This window comes from Macaca thibetana, chromosome 16 (assembly GCF_024542745.1).
Source record: "Macaca thibetana thibetana isolate TM-01 chromosome 16, ASM2454274v1, whole genome shotgun sequence".
Classification (NCBI taxonomy): domain Eukaryota; kingdom Metazoa; phylum Chordata; class Mammalia; order Primates; family Cercopithecidae; genus Macaca; species Macaca thibetana.
Genome location: NC_065593.1, coordinates 48,938,601 through 48,960,829, shown reverse-complemented (window position 1 = coordinate 48,960,829; position 22,229 = coordinate 48,938,601). Strand labels below are relative to the sequence as shown.

Sequence of the window (22,229 nt, the reverse complement as noted above, 5' to 3'; positions counted from 1 at the left end):
GAAGTCATGGCAGACGGTAGTCTGAGGAAATAAAAGTACAAAAGTACAAGAAAGTTATACAGTGAGAAAGGAGGATCTTGCTAATACTAGGTACAGACTAGCTATATAAATTCCCATATAATTATTGTCTTTCCTTGGCATAACAAGAATAAAGGAGAACTGTATTGATCAAGTTTCAGCAGGGAATAAAGAGGAGGACAGAAATGGCTTGTTAATGTATACAGAAGGTCGAGGAAAGGTGGTGACTTAAACCATGGAACCATGTATCATGATCAAAACATCTCTGTGCAAAATCAACTTATGTGTAATTTCGTTTGTGAGGACCACAGACTAGTTCTTTCCCCTTTCTGCCCACAGAATTTCCACGACTGGATATCAGCTTGTTCATCTGTGGAGTTCAGCACTACGTATAACTTAGTACATTTTTCCAGACTTTCCCATACAACCAGACCAAGTAGATAAAATCTTACTACAAAAATCTCTCTATAATAGGAGTCCCCAAATTTTAGTAAAACCCTTATATATATCAAGTCATATTCAATGTATCAATATTCCAATGTAATAAATTAATTTGGCTGGGCACAGTGGCTCACGCCTGTAATCCCAGCACTTTGGGAGATAGAGGCAGGCGGATCATGAGGTCAGGAGTTCGAGACTAGCCTGGCAACATGGTAAAATCCTGTCTCTACTAAAAATATAAAAATCAGCTAGGTGTGGTGTTGTGTGCCTGTTAATTCCAGCTACTAGGGTGACTGAGGCAGGAGGATTGCTTGAACGCGAGAGGTGGAGGCAGCAGTGAGCCGAGACTACATCACTGCACTCCAGCCTGGGCAACAGAACAAGAGTGTGTCTCAAAAAAATACATGAATTTGGACATTTCTTTGGAGCAATCAGATTTAGTTACTACCTACTCATGAACTAACATCCTATCCATTTTTAAGACATGCAGTCTTTCTTAAGGTAAGAAAACGACCCCCAAAATTTGACATTAAAGCTATAATACTGTCAGTGACAAATTCAAAGCTAAAAGACTCTTTTTTTCCTTTTCTTTTGAGACAAAGTCTTGCTCTGTTGCCCAGGCTAGAGTGCAGTGGTGCAATCTCGGTTCACTGCAACCTCCTCCTCCCAGGTTCAAGTGATTCTCCTGCCTCAGTCTCCCAGAGTAGCTGGGACTACAAGTACACGCCACTACACCCGGTTAATTTTTGTATTTTTTAGTAGAGACGAGGTTTCACTATGTTGGCCAAACTGGTCTCGAACTCATGACCTCAGGTGATCTGCCTGCCTCAGCCTCCCAAAGTGCTAGGATTACAGGCGTTGAGCAACTGCGTCAGGCCAGATAAAAGACTTTTTATGTGCTATAATGTGGGATATGAACCTATGAAGCTCCAAAACAATACAGAGGCATTCATAAGATTTTAATGAAATAGAGACACATCAAAATATCATATTTCTTTTATGTTACTTTAATTTTTTCAGATGGAGTATCACTCTATGGCCCAGGCAGGCACTGGCACAATCTCGGCTCACTGCAACCTCCACCTCCTGAGTTCAGGCGATTCTCCTCCCTCAGCCACCCAAGTAGCCAGGACTACAAGTGCACACCACCACACCTGGTTAATTTTTTGTATTTTTAGGAAAGATGGAGTTTTACCATGTTGGCCAGGCTCTCTTGAACTGCTGACCTCAGGTGATTCATCCACCTTGGCCTCCCAAAGTGCTGGGATTACCAGTAAAAGCGACCACGCCCGGCCAAAAGATCTTATTTCTTACATCAAAATTCAGTAACCTGGCCAGGCACGGTGGCTCATGCCTATAATCACAGCGCTTTGGGAGGCCGAGGCAGGCAAATAACCTGAGGTCGGGAATTGGAGACAAGCCTGACCAACATGGTGAAACCTTGTCTCTAATAAAAATATAAAAATTAGGCCGGGCGCGGTGGCTCACGCCTGTAATCCCAGCACTTTGGGAGGCCGAGGCGGGCGGATCACAAGGTCAGGAGATCGAGACCACGGTGAAACCCCGTCTCTACTAAAAATACAAAAAATTAGCCGGGCGCGGTGGTGGGCGCCTGTAGTCCCAGCTACTCAGGAGGCTGAGGCAGGAGAATGGCGTGAACCTGGGAGGTGGAGCTTGCAGTGAGCCGAGATCGCGCCACTGCACTCCAGCCTGGGCGACAGAGTGAGACTCCGTCTCAAAAAAAAAAATAAATAAATAAATAAAAATAAAAATATAAAAATTAGCCAGCTGTGGTGGCAGGCTCCTGTAATCCAGCTACTCAGGAGGCTGAGACACGAGAATCGCTTGAACCCGGGAGGTGGAGGTTGTAGTGAGCTGAGATTACGCCACTGCACTCCAGCCTGGGTGACAGAGTGAGAGATCTTGTCTCAGAAAAAAACAAAAACAAAAAAAAAACTGGCAGTGATGGAAACCATTTAAAACTGGGACTATCGGACGGGCTCAGTGACTCACGCCTGTAATCCCAGCACTTTCGGAGGCTGAGGCAGGCAGATCACCTGAGGTCGGGAGTTCAAGACCAGTCTGACCAATATGGCGAAACTCTGTCTCTACTAAAAATACAAAATTAGCCAGGCATGGGGGCGCATGCCTGTAATCCCAGCTACTCAGGAGGCTGAGGCAGGAGAAATGCTTGTGGTGAGTCGAGATCACGCCACTGCACTACAGCCTGGGCAACAAGAGTGAAATTCTGTCTCAAAAATAATAACAAAAAAAACCCCCAAAAACTGGGACTGTCTCTGCAAGTGTGAGATATACATGGTCACCAGAGATATGCATGATTGCAGCAGAAGGAATGGTTAAAAGCAAAAACCAGAAGGAGGCCAAGCGTGGTGTCTCCTGGCTGTAATCCCACGACTTTGGAAGGCTGAGGCAGGAAAATCACTTGAGCCCAGGAGTTTGAGACAGCCTGGGCAACATTGTGAGACGCCATTTCTACAATTAGGAAAAAAAAAAAAAAAATGGTGGTTCATGCCTGTAATCCCAACACTTTGGGAGGCTGAGGCAGGCAGATCACCTGAAGTCAGGAGTCTGAGACCAGCTTGGCCAACATGGTGAAACCCTGTCTCTACTAAAAATAAAAAAAAAATTAGTCGGGTGTGGTAGCCTGCACCTGTAATCCCAGCTACTCAGGAGGCTGAGACAGGAGAATCACTTGAATCCAGGAGGTGGAGGTTGCAGTGAGCCGAGATCATGCCACTGCACTCCAGCCTGGGCAACAGGGCGACACTCTGACTTGGAAAAAAACAAAAAAGGCTGAGAGCAGTAGCTCACACCTATAATCCCAGCACTTTGGGAGGCCAAGGCAGGCGGACCACCTGAGGCCAGGAGTTCAAGATCTGCCTGGCCAACGTGGTGAAACCCCGTCTCTACTAAAAATACAAAAATTAGCCAGGCATAGTGGCAGGCGCCTGTAACCCCAGCTACTTGGGAGGCGGAGGCAGGAGAATCACTTGAAACCAGGAGGCAGAGATTGCGGTAAGCCAGTATTGTGCCACTGCACTCCAGCCTAGATGCCAAGAGTAAAATTCCATCTCAAAACAAACAAACAAACAGGCCAGGCGTGGTGGCTCACACCTATAATCCCAGCACTTTGAGGGGCCAAGATGGGTAGGAGTTCAAGACCAGCCTGGCCAACATGGTGAAACCCTGTCTCTACTAAAAATACAAAAAAATGGCCGGGCGCGGTGGCTCATGCCTGTAATCCCAGCACTTTGGGAGGCTGAGGCGGGTGGATCACCTGAGGTCAGGAGGTCGAGACCAGCCTGACCAACATGGAGAAACCCTGTCTCTACTAAAAACACAAAATTACCTAGGCATGGTGGCGCATGCCTGCAATCCCAACTACTTGGGGAGGCTGAGGCAGGCAAATCGCTTGAACCTGGGAAGTGGAGGTTGTGATGAGCCGAGATTGCGCCACTGTACTCCAGCCTGGGCAACAAGAGTGAAACTCCGTCTCAAAAAACAAAACAAAACAAAACAAAAATACAAAAAAATTAGCCGGGCATCGTGGTGGGCACCTGTAATCCTAGCTACTCGCAAGGCTGAGGCAGGAGAATCGCTTGAACATGGGAGGCGGAGGAGGCAGAGCACAAGATTCCATCTCAAAACAACAACAACAACAACAACAACAAAGAAAAAAACACGCAGGGCGCAGTGGCTTACGCCGGTAATCCCAACACTTTGGGAGGCTGAGGTAGGTGGATCACCTGAGGTCAGGAATTCGAGACCAGCCAGGCCAGCATGGTGTAACCCTGTCTCTACTAAAAATACAAAAATTAGCCAGGTGTGGTGGTGTGTGCCTGTAGTTCCACTTACTCGGGAGGCTGAGGCATGAGAATCGCTTGAACCCTGCAGAGGTTGCAGTGAGCTGAGTTGCGCCACTGCACTCCTGCCTGGGCGACAGAGAAAGACTCCATCTCAAAAATAAGTAAATAAACCAACCAACCAACCCACAAAAATCTAAAAGGAATACTTTCAAAGAGGCTCTACAGAACAATATTCTGGGATGGAGATCCAGGGACAAAAGAAGACAGCTTGAGTCAAATTAGAACAAGCATCAAAGCTAAATCTATTACTTATATAAAGAAAAAAACAAAGATAAAACAAAAAAAACCTCAACCATAATACTCAAAGACACCTCTTCATTTGGGTCTTATTGGGTGTTTGTGGTTCTTTTATGAGTTTCTCATCTTCTAAGGCCCAGGGGAAGGTTTAGGGTCACAACGCGGCTACCAGCACTTACTCTGGAGGAGCCATTTTGCTGAGCTCAACATCTTTAAGGAAGTCGCTCTGTAGGGTCTGTTCAGCTGTGCACCGCTTACTAGGATCTAGTGTCAGCATGTGGTCCAATAAATCAAGTGCTGCAGAAGGAATGCTATGGAAAAGAACACAGAAAGGACAAGTTCACAATGACCCTACAGTTCTCAAATTTTGTGTGAAAGGGTCTCACACCTGTAATTCCAGGACTTTGGGAGGCCAAGGTAGGAGGACTGCTTGAGGCCAGAAGTTTGAGATCAACCTGGGCAACATACTGAGACCTCACCTCTACAAATATATATATTTTTAATTAGGTGGGTGCAGTAATGTGCACCCTGTCGTCTCAGCTACTTGGGAGGCTGACAATGGAGAATCACTTGAGCCTAGGAATTTGAGGCTGCAGTGAGCTCTTACTGCACAACTACATTCTAGCCTGGGCAACAGAGCAAGAGCCCATCTCTTTTAAAAAAAAAAAAAAAAAGGGGATGGGCAATGGTGGCTCATGCCTATGGTCCCACCCAGCACTTTGGGAGGCTAAAGCGAGTGGATCATTTGAGGTCAGGAGTTCAGGACCAGCCTGGCCAACAAAGTGAAACCCCATCTCTACTAAAAATAGAAAAAATTAGCCAGGCATGGTGACGCATGCTTGTAATCCTAGCTCCTCGGAGGGCTGAGAATCGCTTGGACCCAGGAGGCGGAGGTTGCAGTGAGATCATACCTAGACAGAGTGAGACAGTCTCAAAAAAAAAAAAAAAAAAAAAAAAAGTCTTTGAATTTCCATGTAAAACCAAAGAAAGGAAGTTGGAAGTTGGCCAACGGAAGCAAGCAGATTTGCTCCCACACAGGATTTAAGAAATGCTGGGCCGGGAACAGGCGTGGTGGCTCAAGCCTATAATCCCAGCACTTTGGGAGGCCGAGGCGGGTGGATCACAAGATCAGGAGATCAAGACCATCCTGGCTAACACGGTGAAACCCCGTCTCTAAAAGTACCAAAAATTAGCCAGGCATGGTGGCAGGCGCCTATAGTCCCAGCTACTCAGGAGGCTGAGGCAGGAGAATGGCGTGAACCTGGGAGGCGGAGCCTGCACTGAGCTGAGATCGTACCACTGGACTCCACCCTGGGTGACAGAGTGAGACTCCGTCTCAAAAAAATAAAAAAAAAAAGAAATGCTGGGCCGGGCACAGTCGCTCATGCCTGTAATCCCCGCACTTTGAGGGGCCAAGGCGGGTGGATAATCTGAGATCAGGAGTTTGAGACTAGGCTGGCTAACATGGTGAAACCTCGTTTCTATTAAAAATACAAAAAAATTAGCTGGGCGTGGTGGCAAGTGCCTGTAATCCCTGCTACTCAGGAAGCTGAGGCAGGAGAAACACTTGAACCCAGGAGGCAGAGGTTGCAGTGAGCCGACATCATGCCATTGCACTCTGGCTTGGGCAACAAGAGTGAAACCTCGTCTCAAAAACAAACAAACAAACAAGAACTGCTGTGCTATAACACAAGTAAAAATATGGCCAGCTCTGGCCAGGTGTGGTGGCTTGCACCTATAATCCCAGCTCTTCGGGAGGCCGAGGCAGGCAGATCACTTGGCGTGGTGGCACCACCAGTGATCTTCCTGCCTTAGCCTCCCATAGTTTAAGCCCAGCACTTTGGGAGGCTGAAGCAGGAAGATCACTTGAGCCCAGGAGCTCAAGACCAGCCTGGGCAACATTAGGAGACCCTATCTCTACAGGGGGAAAAAAAAAAAATGCCAGGTGTGGTGGCAGTTTCCTGTGGTCCCAGCTATTCAGAAGGTTAAGGTGGGGCCAGGCGCGGTGGCTCATGCCTATAATCTTAGCACTTTGGAAGGCGGAGGTGGATGGATCACAAAGTCAGGAGTTCAAGACCAGCCTGGCCAACATGGTGAAACCCCGTCTCTACTAAAAATACAAAAATTAGCTGGGCGTGGTGGCAGGCGCCTGTAATCCCAACTACGTGGGAGGGCTGAGGCAGGAGAATCACTTGAACTCGGAGGGTAGAGGTTGCAGTGAGCCGAGCTCACACCACTGCACTCCAGCCTGGGCAGCAAAGTGAGACTGTCTCAAAAAAAAAAAAAAAAAAAAAAAAAAGAAGGCTAAGGTGGGAGGATTGCTTGAGCCCAGCAGGTCAAGGCTGCAGTGAGCCCTAAGCATGCCACTGCACTCCAGCCTGGACAACAGAGCAAGACCCTGTCTCAATTTAAAAAACAAACAAACAACAAAAAACCATGAAGCAACAGTTCCATTCTCTTTTTCTCATGGGAAGATCAAGAAGGCTATGAGAAAATTTATATATTGTTCAAAATAAAATGGTTTTCTATTGTCTAAAGCCTTCAGAAGAGAAAATTACAAAAGGGCTATGATAAAACTCATATACTGTTCAAAACTAAATTGTTTTCCTACACTGTGTTGCCATGATAAATTGGGACATTAATTCCCCAGACCAGGAAAAAGTCAAGTCTCAACACCAGCCAGACACAGAAACGAGATGTAACATTTTCCCCAAACTCACAAAGAGAATTCTTCTCGTAGACGCCTTCTATATTGTTTCTTCGGTTTCATGGTGTTGAAGTAGGGCAGTTTGATAACATCAGGCCACACAGCTGGACAAGGGCTACCACAGAGTCGGCTAAAAACAAAGCAAAAAGCAGGAACAACAGAGTGAGTGAGTCAGCATCATGAATTCTGGAGGTTTCAGAAGCAGTAATTATTACCTCCTGAGGTCTGGGGAATCTTTGCTTATTACATTAGAGGGCATGCAGAAAGGAAAATATGATATTACTGCTTTAAGGACAGAAAGGAATAGAACAGAAAGAACTGGTTATAATAGAGCAAAGAAAACATACTTGGATAATAATCCTAAATGATTCACATTATTTGGATTTGTGGAATGTTTTGATCCCCCTATACAGGTTTTTATTACCAGTTTTGTTCTGTTCGGTTAATACTAATTACAAAGGGCTAAGTTGGTCCTATAGTAACCCTATAGGGTAAACTGTGAGATGAGAAGAGAGTATAAGACTGAACATTTTGATAGATAAAATTGACAGTTTACCAAATAACAAAAAAAAAAATTGAGTTACATACCACCTTTAAAAAATGTCTACATTGGCCGGGGGCGGTGGCTCACGCCTGTAATCCCAGCACTTTGGGAGGCCAAGGCGGGCAGCTCACAAGATCAGGAGATCGAGACCATCCTGGCTAACATGGTGAAACCCTGTCTCTACTAAAAATACAAAAAAATTAGATGGGGGTGGCGGCAGGCGCCTGTAGTCCCAGCTACTCAGGAGGCTGAGGTAGGAGAATGGCGTGAACCCGGGAGGTGGAGCTTGCAGTGAGCCGACATCACGCCACTGCATTCCAGCCTGGGCGACAGAGCGAGACTCCGTCTCAAAAAGAAAAAAAAACAAAGGTCTACATTAGGCTGGTGTGGTGGCTCATGTGTGTAATCCCAGCACTTTGGGAGGTCAAGGCGGGAGGACTGTTTGAGCCCAGGAGTTCAAGCCCAGGCAACAAACATAATGAGACCTGTCTCTACAAAACAAATGAATGAAAAAATAGCTGGGACTACAGGTGTAGTCCAAGCTACTCAGGAGGGTAAGGAGGGAGGATCACTTGAGTGCAGGAGTTTGAGGCTGCAGTGAACTATGATTACGCCACTGCACTCCACTCTAGGTGACAAAGTGAGACACTCTCTATTTAAAAACAACAAAAAACAAAAAACACTACACTAACCTGCTATATTCTTCCCTTTAATTTTATTGAAAAAACAAAACAAAAACAAATCTGCCCAAATGCCAGCCCAATCCTGGGCCTTCACCAAATTTTCTATTATAAGTTGTATTTCATAACTATTTACTTGCTATATACCTTACTAAATTCTAAATTCTTTGAAGGCAGGGACGTACTTTATCTCTGAATCCTAAAGTTTAATGTTAAAAGTAATCTGTTGTACAACAGGCTCAATAAATGTTTACTGAATAAATTTAATCTAATCTGAGCTATGAATGGAAGGGCCATCCCAAAAATGGTATGCTTTTATATGAAGAGCTAATAAAATATATGCAAGGTAAGACCTAAAAATGAGATGAAATAAAACTTCTTTATATGCATAGCCCATGACAAAATATATGGTAAACCTGACTGAGTAAAGAGAAACTTACTTGGACATAAGAAACATAAACTCATTCAGAATGACTAGAAAGTGTTAGAAACTGGAGGATGAGATTACCTATCACACCTGGGCACTCAAGAGCACATGTACAGCTGTACCTGATCAGTTCCAGCTGAGCCAGTTCCAGATTGGCTTGAAAAATAGGCTTCTTTGTGAACAGTTCCCCAAGAATACATCTAGAAAAGGTAAAATTGAGAGGTCAGAAGAGAAATTCTTAGAGCCTATTTAAAGTGTCTCAAAAATTTTTTATATTAATGTATCAAGTTGCAACGAAGATAACTAGCCCCAAATTTCAGTGTCTGAGTTTCCAAAGAGAAAATATTTCTTACAGTGAAACAGACAGTATAAAGGATTTAAATTTGCCAGCAGATCAAACTTCTGTCACCTATTAAGGACACTCTATGAACAGAGAAAGGGAGTCAAGAGTCCTTTTCTATCATGCCATTGTAAATTAAGGAAATAACTAAAGACAATTTTACAAGGATGCTCAAAATTAAAGAACAATACTAACAAAAAATAAATAAACAAGGATGCTCTCTGTAGTTAGTTTCTATAAAGTTTGTATTCGTTTTTGTCATTAATCTGCTCTGTAGAAGATGCATTATACTATAGCCCTCTTGGCACTGTATTGCAAAGAAAATAATTTACTGTCATCAGCTAGGATCACTTGGACTTTTTTAGTTTTATTTTTTGAGATAAGAGTCTCACTCTGTCACCCAGGCTGGAGTGCAGTGGCGCAATCTCTGCTCACTGTAACCTTTGCCTCCTGGGTTCAAGTGATTCTCTGCCTCAGCCTTCCAAGTAGCTGGGACTACAGGCATGCACCACCACACCCGGCTAATTTTTTTGTATTTTTAGTAGAATCTAGTGAATAAAACATGAATATATCTCAAATCATTTATGCTGATTAAAAGAGTGGGGGGAGTATATACTATATAATTTCATTTGTATAAAATTCTAGAAATAGAAATTAATCTATATAGTGACAGAAAGCAGAACAGTGGTTTGCTTGGTAATGGGAGGGTATGGGTAGAGGAAAGGGATTATAAAAGAGCATAAGGAAACTGGCGGGTAATCATTATCTTGGCTGTGTTGATGGTTTTACTGGTGGATATATTAGGTACAAACACATAAAAATATATGCAGTTTATACTTCAATAAAAAAGGTTTAAATATTGAATGAATTTGATAAGGCTATACCAAAGTTTTCTGTACTATTCTTGTAACTTTTCCATAGATTGAAATTATTTCAAAATAAATTAAAATAAAGGCTGAGCATGGCAGCTCATGCCTGTAATCCCAGCACTTTGGGAGGCCTAGGCAGAAGGATCACTTGAAGCCAAGAGTTCAGGACCAGACTGGTAACATAGCAAGACCACATCTCTTTGAAATAATAATAATAATAAAAGATTACATGAATATTCTACAGTTTTTGTTATATACCTGAAATTTTTCATTTTTTTGAAGTGAGGAGAGAAAAAAAAAAAGGTCAATCTGTCTGACCTATGCTTTGAAATGAAACAAATACAAAACCAAATTTATAGTTTTACTTTGAAATTCTTTAGTTTGACTTAATTTGAGAAAGCAAAACAAACCTAGCTTTTTAAGTAGTATTTTTCTATTAGAATTTGGACCTTTAAACAAATTATGTTAAAACAACTTTAAAGATAAATTCTTACTTCCTGCATTCTCTCAAACCCTATTCAGAGATGGAAAAGTAAAAGTAAAATTTAGGCCGGGCCCAGTGGCTGATGCCTGTAATCCTGGCACTTGGGGAGGCCAACGTGGAAGGATTGCTTGAGCCCAGGAGTGTGAGACCAGGCTGGGCAACACAGTGAGATCTCAACTCTATAAAAATTAAAGAAAAGTAAAACTTAGGCTGGGCGCGGTGGCTCAAGCCTGTAACCCCAGCACTTTGGGAGGCTGAGACGGGTGGATCACGAGGTCAGGAGATTGAGACCATCCTGGCTAACACGGTGAAACCCCGTCTCTACTAAAAAATACAAAAAACTAGCCGGGCGAGGTGGCGGGCGCCTGTAGTCCCAGCTACTTGGGAGGCTGAGGCAGGAGAATGGTGTGAACCCGGGAGGCGGAGCTTGCAGTGAGCTGAGATCTGGCCACTGCACTCCAGCCTGGGCGACAGAGCGAGACTCCGTCTCAAAAAAAAAAAAAAAAAAGAAAAGTAAAATTTAATTCTGCTTTCAACATTAACTGCCACATCAAGTTCTAAGTGCAGTGTTGTCGTCACAGAGGGTAAACTCAGACATTTAAAAAAGAAAAAAAGAAAAAAAAAAAACCACTAGGTTTTCAGATTCCCAACATAATTTGCTATACTAGTCTTTCTAGTTTCTCCTCTTGATTCTAATTTGCACACTGAACTGTCATACCAATTCTCTATTAAAAATCCCATAGAAATATCTTCAGAGAGACTACCATGGATCACCAAAGTAGTAAGTTCACATCAAAACTCAAACAAAATCTTAATTCAATGAGCCACTGGGCTTTGAAGAATGTCTAAATTTCTGTAGTTGTAATTTCCAATTGTGTTTTTCTGTTTTATTTTCTTTTGGTTTCCAGTCCTTTGGTGGGAAGACATCTTCATTATGTAATCAACACTTTGCTACTGCACTGAGGTGGCAGGCTGCACAGACTGAAATAATAGTACCAAACAGAGCTATGAACTTTCCCCATGCATCTTAATGGGGCGTTAACTTTAGAGCCTGGTTGTGATAATTTAAATGCTAATACTGTTAAAGCAAATAGTCCAGAACAAAAACACACCCAGCTTGAGTCAGTAAAATTTAACTAAAGCTTTATTTGATTTGGGTAGGCTACTACAGAAATTATGCTCTTTCTCCATCATTCTGTTGAATTTTAAAATAAAACCCCTGTAGTGCTCCTCTTAAAGACTGACATTAATAGAGGAAGGAAAAGAATGGAAAGAAGTGATTTGCTCCACTGGGAAGTATATATGTCAGAATTGTAAAGTATAGAGGTCAAGGACAGTGTGTGAGTGGGCATAAATCATACGACATAAGATACAATTAACAAACATGGCCCATTTAAAACATCCATGCCCCAACACACAAACTGTAGTTTCTAAATATAATTTTCCACTAAAAGGAACTAAGACTCATTAGAGAAATGGCTGATTCCAGTTCTGGGACAGGAAATGAACAGGACAAGCTTAGAACCAAAAACAAGATGTTTTCTACTATAACACTACTATGGTGTGTCAAAAAGACTCAAAATATAGCCTGAATAAGCTCCCACTGGCTAAAGCCTGCACAGTTTGAACAAGAATAAGGATAATAACCACAATGGATTAAAATACATCAAATAAGTTTAAATCTACGAGTTCATAATAAAACCAAAAAACAAAAACATTTTTCATTGGTCATCTTTGAAGGATACTAGGAAACTACTTCATTATTTTGAAAACTGTTAAATAAAATTAAAGAATTAACTTTTATCCTACCGTTTCTATATTATTTAGACCTGAGTTCAGCCAAACAGATGGGAGGATATAAAGCATTCCAATAAGAAATGATATAATTAGAATGTGACCATCATGAAATAACCACAAATGAATTAACAGATGTGGGCAATGGCCAAGTAACTGAAAACATCCCAAAAAAAGACTATTACTATTATGTAAAGTGGTGTGTGTGTACAAATCTGCTCATTTAGAACTGCCCTCACAAGGCCATAATAAAAAGCTGACTAGTTTATACTGGATTGTTTTGTTTTGTTGTTTCAAAATCTTCCACAGACAACATACTCATTTACTGCTTGTACTCTGGGCAGAGGCTCCCACTGCTCCCCACCTCCCAACTCTGATGTACCACTGATTATACAACTTTTGTTAGAAGTATTCAAAACCAACTGTAAAGTAGTTTCAGGGTCTACTACCTGATCCTGGGTGGGTGGTGAGTAATCAACCTTTAATCCATTTACAATTTGTGAAAAGTAAAAAAGATAAGCTGGGTACGGCAACATGCGCCTGTAGTTACAGCTATTCAGGAGGCTGAGGCAGGAGGACTGCTTGAGCCCAGGAGTTCAAGGATATAGCGTGTTATGATCATGCTTATGAACAGCCACTGGACTCGAGAATGGGCAACATAGAAAGACTCTGTCTCAAACAATAAAAAGATAAAAAATCGGCCAGGCGCGGTGGCTCACGCCTGTAATCCCAGCACTTTGGGAGGCCGAAGCGGGCGGATCATGAGGTCAGGAGATCGAGACCATCCTGGTGAATACGGTGAAACCCCGTCTCTACTAAAAATACAAAAAAATTAGCCAGGTGTGGTGGCGGGCGCCTGTAGTCCCAACTTTTAGGGAGGCTGAGGCAGGAGAATGGCGTGAACCCGGGAGGTGGTGGAGCTTGCAGTGAGCGGAGATCCCGCCACTGCACTCCAGCCTGGGCAATGGAGCGAGACTCCTTCTCCAAAAAAAAAAAAAAAAAAAAAAGATAAAAAATCATGCTAAAATATATATGTATCATCACAAGGATACAATCTGCGAAATCCAGACTACAAAAGGCTGGATAGGACAAGTGAAATAGTTTCTTCTAAGGAAATTATAAGGAAACAAAATAAATCAAAATTAGGTAACACAGAAGGGGAATGTAAAATTAAAAGATTTGATGTAATCAATTGCAATCTATGAACCTTACTTGGATATCTTATTTCCAAATAAGGTATCAATTCAAAGTTTAAACAAAAAAAAGAAGAAATCTGTTTTTTAAAAAAAGTGTCTCTGACATTAAGAAATATTCAACAGATTCCCCAGAAATCCGGCCAAAAGTTTATCACCATAAGAGCTCTAAAAAGCCAGTGTACAGAGAAAACAAAGTACAAGTCAACAATACGTAAGTTACAGACAAGAGAAAAAGTTAACAGAATCTTACCCACAGCTCCAAACATCTATGGCTGGTGTGTAACGTTCTTCTCCTAGCAGTAGTTCTGGAGGTCGGTACCACAGAGTAATGACTTTGTTTGTGTAAGGGCGACTGAAATATAAAAAACAACCATGACATAAACTTACAATGGCTTCTGATGAAAAATATTCATATAACTAAATACAAATAGAAATAGGTGCCAAATGAAGATGAGACTGAAAAACAAATCCATAGCAACCTAACACTCCAAAATTAAACTGGTCAGAAGTGGGAGATGAAGAAGTAACTTCCAGGCTGGGTGTGGTGGCTCACACCAGTAATCCCAGCACTTGGGAGGCCGAGGTGGGTGGATCACAAGGTCAGGAGATCGAGACCACAGTGAAACCCCGTCTCTACTAAAAATACAAAAAAACTAGCCGGGTGCAGTGGCGGGCGCCTGTAGTCCCAGTTACTCGGGAGGCTGAGGCAGGAGAACAGCATGAACCCGGGAGGCGGAGCTTGCAGTGAGCCGAGATCACGCCACTGCACTCCAGCCTGGGTGACAGAGAAAGACTCCGTCTCAAAAAAAAAAAGAAAAAAAAAAGAAGTAACTTCCAGGCCTGGCGTGGTGGCTTATGCCTGTAATCCCAGCACTTTGGGAGGCCTATAGGGGAGAATCATTTGAGGCCAGTTCAAGACCAGCCTGGTCAACACTGCAAGATCTCACCTCTATTATTTTTGGTTTTTGAGACGAAGTCTTGCTCTGTCCCCCAGGCTGGAATACAGTGGTACCATCTCGGCTTATTGCAGGCTCTGCCTCCCGGGTTCATGCCATTCTCCTGCCTCAGCCTCTCGAGTAGCTGGGACTACAGGCACCCGCCACCATACCTGGCTCATTTTTTGTATTTTTAGTAAAGACGGGATTTCACCCTGTTAGCCAGGATGGTCTTGATCTCCTGCCCTCAGGTGATCCACCCACCTGGGCCTCCCAAAGTGCTGGGATGACAGGCGTGAGCCACCGCGCCTGGCCTATTAAAAAAAAAAGAAAAAAGGCCAGGCGCGGTGGCTCACACCTGTCATCCCAGCACTTTGGGAGGCTGAGTGGGTGGATCACCTAAGGTTGGGAGTTCGAGAGCAGCGTGACCAACAAGGAGAAACCCCATCTCCACTAAAAATACAAAATTAGCCAGGCGTGGTGGCGCATGCCTGTAATCTCAGTTAGTTAGGAGGCTGAGGCAGGGGAATTGCTTGAACCTGGGAAGGAGAGGTTTCAGTGAGCCAAGATCGTGCCATTACACTCCAGCCTGGGCAACAAGTGCAAATCTCTGGGAAAGAAAAAGAAAAAGAAAAAGGAAGAGAAGAGAAAAGAGAGAGAAATAAATAACTTCCATTCTAATTTATTTATTCCAGTCAAGGGACGATTCAAGAATTTAGATAAAATTTGCTGCCTAAAATCTAAGTGATAACGCTTTCAGATAATTAGGGAACTCTAAACAGTTGCTGCAACTTGCAGAATACTAGAATATCCAGGAATAAAAAAGATTCTTAGCCGGGTGCGGTGGCTCATGCCTGTAATCCCAGCACTTTGAGAAGCCGAGGCAGATGAATCACGAGGTCAGGAGTTTGAGACCAGCCTGGCCAACATGGTGAAACCCCGTCTCTACTAAAAATACAAAAAATTAGCTGGGCATAGTGGCGGGCACCTGTAATCCCAGCTACTCGGGAGGCTGAGGCAGGAGAATTGCTTGAACCGGAGAGGTAGAGGTTGCAGTGAGTGGAGATCACGCTACTGCACTCCAGCCCAGGTGACAGAGTGAGACTCTGTCTCAAAAAAAAAGAAAAGAAAAGGCCGGGCACAGTGGCTCACGCCTGTAATCCCAGCACTTTGGGAGGCCAAGGCGGGTAGATCATGAGGTCAGGAGATCGAGACCATCCTGGCTAACATGGTGAAACCCTTTCTCTTCTAAAAACACAAAAAATTAGCCAGGCATGGTGGCGGGCGCCTGTAGTCCCAGCTACTCGGGAGGCTGAGGCAGCAGAATGGCTTGAACCCGGGAGGCAGAGCTTGCAGTGAGCCGAGATTGCACCACCGCACTCCAGCCTGGGCGACTGAGCAAGACTGTCTCCAAAAAAAAAAAAAAAAAGATTATTGGCTGGATGTGGTGGCTCACGTCTGTAATCCCAGCACTTTGGGAGGCTGAGGCAGGTAGATAGCTTGAGCCCAGGAGTTCAATACTACCCTGGGCAACATAGCAAAATCCTGTCTCTACTAAAAATACAAAAATTAGCCAGGTGTGATGATACCCACCTATGGTCCCAGCTACTTGTGAGATTAGGGTGGGAGAATCACCTGAGCCCACAGAGGTTGAGGCTGCAGTGAGCTGAGATCAAGCCATGCACTCCAGCCTGAGCAACAGAGTAAGACTCTGCCTCAAAAAAACAAACCTGATTTCCCACATGTAATTTTATTAATGCCTTACCTCTCTTCAGAGTTATAGAGCCGAGCAAGTCCAAAATCTGCTAGTTTGATTTGCCCACTGTAAAACAAAAAACAATTATTTTCATAAGCAATAGCAGTGGCCTCCAAAATACACCTGAAAAGTCATGCGCCAAGTTAGGAGCTAAAGGAATTACAAAAATAAATTTTAACTTCTGCTCTCTTCGTTCTACTCTTTTCTCTTTCTTTTTTAAAAATTTCATACAATACCCAGTTCATGGTTACTTCTACTCTTAACACTCAATCCCCCTAATTAAACCTTTTTTGACTACTTCAATTATAATGCCTTAGGCTTTTAAAAGAAACAAACTATTATTACATTTTCTGAATTTGACTCCTTAGCTAAGTTTATTTCATGGTAAACAACAGTACCTAGAACCTGCTAGATTAAATACTTATTGTTGGGAAAAAAATAAATGAGCTGTTCTAGATTGGGAAAGATTTAAGAGGGCAAACAGACTGGGCATGGTGGCTCACACCTGTAATCCCAGAACTTTGGGAGGCCACTGCACTCCAGCCTGGGCAACAGAGCAAGACCCTATCTCTGAAAAAACAAGCAAAGAAACCCAGTTTCCTGGGCCCCATTCTTAAGAGATGCTGACTCAGTAGAACGTGGCTCATGAATCTGCATTTCTAGCAGGCCCATATGTGATGCTAATGCAGCTGGCCTGAGAATCAGGCTTTGAGAATCACTTCAAGGAGATCCCAACCATGTTTCACTCTGCTCAGTAATTTTTTTTTTTTTTTTTTTTTTTTTTTTTTTTTTTTTGACAGAGTCTCACTCTATCACCCAGGCTGGAGTGCAGTGGTGCAACTGTGGCTCACTGCAGCCTTGATGATCTCCCGGGTTCAAGTGATTCTCTAGCCTCAGCCTCCCGAGTAGCTGGGACTACAGGCATGCACCAATATGCTCAGCTAATTATTTTATTTTTTTGTAGAGACAGAGTTCCCCTGTGTTGCCCAGACTGGTCTTAAATTCCTGTGTTCAAGTGATCCTCCCTCCTCAGCCTCCCAAAGGGCTGGAAGTACAGGCATGGGCCACCATGACTGGCCTCTGCTCAGTATTCTATCCTTGACAGTGATATAAAGGAATTTTTTTTTTTTTTTAAGTTCCAGGGTACATGTGCAGGTTTGTTACACAGGTAAATGTGTTCCATGGTGGTTTACTGCACCTCTTGACCCATCACCAAAGTATTAAGCCCAGCAAGCGTTAGCTATTTTTCCTGATGCTCTCTCTCCTCCTGCATGAAGGAATAATTTTGAAAACTGCAAGGCAAAATGTTGGGAATCTATTTAAAAACTATTTATTCATTGGAGGGGGTGGACAATGCAAAAAAACCCAACAACTATTTATTGACTACTTTGGATTAATGATAATTATCTAAATTCATGTAACCTCCTTAGTCATATTTACAGCCTTCCTACCTCTTAGGGCATGAAAAGCCAGCTCACTCTCTTACAGGAAGCTGGTGTAGGTGTCTAATACCTCAGATCAGGCAAAAAAATGAGATACAGATTGCGCATCCAAATCCAAAAATCTGAAATCCAAAATTTTTCAGAACCCTTTCCCCCCATCTCTGTCTGAAGCAAAATCTGAAACTTTTTGAGTGCCAACATGATACTCAAAGGATATACTCACTGGAACATTTCAGATTTGGGATGTTCAGAACCAGTAAATATAATGTAAATATTCCAAAATCTAAAAAAATCTGAAATCCAAAAGAATTCTTGTCTCAAGCACAGGGGACTCAATAGGTAGTACAGAAAAAAGGCCAAGAGGTGCTCCGCAAGATATGAACATGGGACAATATTAAAACAAGGTAACTACCAGCAACAAACTTCTACATTAAATCAATGCTTATTCCTAGTCAAGTTAAAGGTACCTTATCCATTTGCTCCAAACACCATTACATTAAGTTCAATTTATAAGCAAATTGTGAGAAAAGCAGAAAGAAATAGTTAACTTATATTGAGACAAAGATGATTCCTCAAATTACTTGGCATCCTTACTCTGAAAGCCTGAGACGATTCAAGATTCAAGGCACATAGTATGACTGAAAGTTAAAATGGAAATGGATATATAGTTACAGAAATCAGGGTAGACCTGAATATCACCAGCATCTAACATATTTCCTGCCTGGCTCACACTAGGTACTAAATAAATGTTTATTAAATGAATTTAGTCTGCTATAGAACCTGTTGATAGCACTTTAAAAAAAAAAAAAAAAAAAGACTGAGTTTCACTCTTGTTGCCCAGGCTGGAGTGCAATGGCACTATCTCGGCTCACTTGCAACCTCTGCCTCCCAAATGGCTGGGATTATAGGCATGCACCACCACTCATGGCTAATTTTGTATTTTTAGTAGAGATGGTGTTTCTCCATGTTGGTCAGGCTGGTCTTGAACTCCCTACCTCAGGTGATCCACCTGCCTTGGCCTCCCAAAGTGCTGGGATTACAGGCATAAGCCATCACGCCAGGCCACTGATAGCACTTTTACTGACTCCTGCTTTTCCTTACAACTAAACCATTAAGGTGACTCACTATGAAGTGTGGAAGTATTGGTAACTTTTTGCAATATAAAATAGAACAGGCTGGGTGCAGTGGCTCACGCCTGTAGTCCCAACACTTTGGGAGACCAAGGCAGGCGGATAATTTAAGTCAGGAGTTTGAGACCAGCCTGGTGAAACCAGGTGAAACCCCCGTCTCTACTAAAAATACAAAAATCAGATGGGCGTGGCAGCGGACACCTATAGTCCTAGCCACTTGGGAGGCTGAGGCGGGAGAATCGCTTGAACCCGGGAGGCCGAGGTTGCAGTGAGCCGAGATTGTGCCACTGCACTCCAGCCTGGGTGACACGGTGAGACTCCATCTCAAAAAATAAAATACAAAATAAATTAATTAATTAAAATAAAATACAAAAGAAGTGCCATCATATTGTTTGTCCTGTCTCAAAGGAATAAGATGAATACAGAAATATGTGGAGAATTCTTTCTGAGACCATGGTTTAACATTTTTGCCTTTTGACAAGACCTTCAAGTACACAGTGCCTCCACTCACTCCCAGTTCAGCCCTCTCTCACATAATACTTCCTTCCCTTGCCTGCCTGGACCCCTTGGTTAATTAACCAAACTACTGTCTTCCTGGTTCCCTTAGCTTGTGATATAGCTAATCCTTAAGTCCCTAATTCTGGATCATTAGAAAATCTGCCTTTTCTGCTCTACCTAGAGAGCTGAACACAAGGGCAAAGAATAAAAATCATATAACTGGCCGGGCGTGGTGGCTCACACCTGTAATCCTAGCACTTTAGGAGGCTGAGGTGGGTGGGTCACTTGAGGTCAGAGGTTTGAGACCCAGCCTGGCCGACATGGTGAAACCCCGTCTCTAAAAATACAAAAATTAGCCAGGTGTGGTGGCATGCGCCTGTAGTCCCAACTACTCGGGAGGCGGAGGCAGGAGAACTGCTTGAACCCGGGAGGCAGAGGTTGCAGTGAGCCGAGATAGCGCCACTGCACTCCAGCCTGGGTGACAGAGTGAGACTCCATCTCAAAAAAAATAAAAATAAAAAATCATATAATCATATTGTATGGTGCCACTGCAAAATGTGTGACTTCCTCTCTCTGTTAATTCCTGAATGCTACTGATTAGTCCTTTTACTTGCCTGTAATCAGCAACTTCCATTCAGCATGGCTGTCCTTACACACCTTTGGCATTCTCCTTAATGCTCTAATCCATCCCCTACCCTCTTACACTTACTTAATAAATGACCTTTTTCAGTGAAAAAATTAAAGTCATTAGGTGAGAGGTACTTAACATCCTACCTTTTTCCAGTAAACCTACTTCCATCTATAATCTTACTTTCCTCTTTCCTTTTAATTACAGTTATCCCTCAGTATATCTACGGGATTGGTTCCAAGACTCCCATATATACCAAAATTCAAGCAAACTCAAGTCCTGCAGTAGGTTTTACAGAAACAGCATATATGAAACACTGGTACTCCATATACACAAATTTTATATACTGCAAACATTGTTTTTTATTCGTCTTTGGTTGGATAAAAATCTGTGTATAAGTGGACATGCCACAGTTGAAACCCGCGTTGTTCAAGGTTCAACGATACATAAAAAGTATGTCAATCTCTTTTCTTGACCAAGGGTAATCAATCCCTCCACCTGTGGCCTCGATCCCATCTATTCTAGAACCTTGCTCCTTTAAATTATTTTGGTTCTTTGCCAAATCTTTTTTATTTTTTATTTTTTTTTTTTTTTTGAGACGGAATCTTGCTCTGTCACCAGGGTGGAGTGCGGTGGCGCGATCTCAGCTCACTGCAACCTCCGCCTCCCAGGTTCAAACAGTTCTCTTGCCTCAACCTCCTGAGTAGCTGGGACTACAGGTATGTGCCTCCATATCCAGTTAGTTTTTCTATTTTCAGTAGAGATGGGGTTTCACCATGTTGGCCAGGATGGTCTTGATCTCTTGACCTCGTGATCCGCCCACCTTGGCCTCCCAAAGTGCTGGGATTACGGGTGTGAGCCACCACACCCGGCCTTTTTTTTTTTCCGAGACGGAGTCTTGCTCTGTTGCCAGGCTGGAGTGCAGTGGCGCGATCTCAACTCACTGCAACCTCTGTCCCCCAGGTTCAAGTGATTCCCCTGCCTCAACCTCCCAAGTAGCTGGGATTACAGTCACGTGCCACCACACCCAGCTAATTTTTTGTATTTTAGTAGAGACAGGGCTTTACCATGTTGAGCAAGATGATCTCGATCTCCTGACCTCGTGATCCGCCCACCTCGGCCTCCCAAAGTGCTGGGATTACAGGCGTGAGCCACTGTGCCCAGCCCCCAAATCTTTAACTGCTCCCTTTGTACAGATATTCTCTCTCCTTAGCATTTTTTTTTTTTTTTTGAGACAGGGTCTTGCTCTGTCACCCAGGCTGGAGTGCAGTGGTACAATCTCTGCATCCCAGGTTCAAGCAATTCTCATGCCTTGGCCTCCTGGGCCTGGGATGGGATTAGAGGCGTGCACCACCAAGCTCAGCTAATTTTAGTAGTTTTAGTAGAGACAGAGTTTTGCTATGTTGGCCAGGCTGGTCTCCAACTCCTAGCATCAAGTGACCTGCCCAGCTCAAAGCCTCCCATAGTGTTAGGATTTCACATGTGAGCCACCACGTTGGCCTCCCCTTAGCATTTAAATATATTCAAATATCTGCCATCCTTAAAATTAAAAATTAAAGACACCCCCTACCACTACCTTCTCATTAATTGTGCTACTCATCCCCTTACTCCACACTAGTATCACTACTGACCTTTTAATTTTCAGATTCTCTTATAATTTGCCTGCATCATCTGACATCAATGATCACTCCCTTCTTAAACTTGCCTATCCTGCATTCATATTTTCCTTATTTTCTTCCTATCTCTCTGACAATTTCTCTTGGGTGACATTTCTGACATATTTCCTATGCTTGGTAACTACCAAATCTGTACTGGTAGTTTGGAATTCCCAAATGACCATATGCTATTAAATATCACTACCCTGGATATATAAAAGACACATCCAAAAGAGATTTGCCTGTTACCCCATCCATCCTACTCTTCCGTCTTCCTTGTATTGGCTAGTAGTGCCACCCATCTAGATAGTTTTTCAAGTCAGAAACCTGTGAGTGATCTTACTTTCTCTAATTCACTATCTAACATTCACTCATTCAACCAAAGTCTACAGATCTACTGAGTCCATCCCTACTAGAAGTGTCTGGGTTATTTCAAGCACTGACCACTTCTTACAAAGTTCTTAGAGGGTCTCTCTGCCTCCAGTTTATGAGCATAAAATGGTAATTTGGCGACCTTTCCAAAACAGAAGACTGACTGCGTCTCTCTTCTATATAAAATGA

The 22,229-nt window shown here is 43.1% G+C and overlaps 1 protein-coding gene across 18 annotated transcripts in view; it reads right to left on the bottom strand.

The window, feature by feature from the left end:
* The window catches only part of CDK12 (cyclin dependent kinase 12), a 110,528-nt gene that overhangs the window by 42,461 nt on the left and 45,838 nt on the right, over positions 1–22,229 (bottom strand). For all 18 annotated transcript variants that reach the window (XR_007720090.1, XR_007720093.1, XR_007720094.1 and 15 more), the window contains 5 exons: positions 16,325–16,381; positions 13,875–13,976; positions 9,064–9,141; positions 7,304–7,420; positions 4,763–4,894 (listed from right to left, as the gene is read on the bottom strand). Coding sequence is in view for 3 of the 18 variants with exons in the window: in XM_050762539.1 (XP_050618496.1) it covers positions 4,763–4,894; positions 7,304–7,420; positions 9,064–9,141; positions 13,875–13,976; positions 16,325–16,381 (486 nt within the window). In the remaining 15 variants the exon portion in view is untranslated. The remainder of the gene's footprint in view (positions 1–4,762; positions 4,895–7,303; positions 7,421–9,063; positions 9,142–13,874; positions 13,977–16,324; positions 16,382–22,229) is intronic.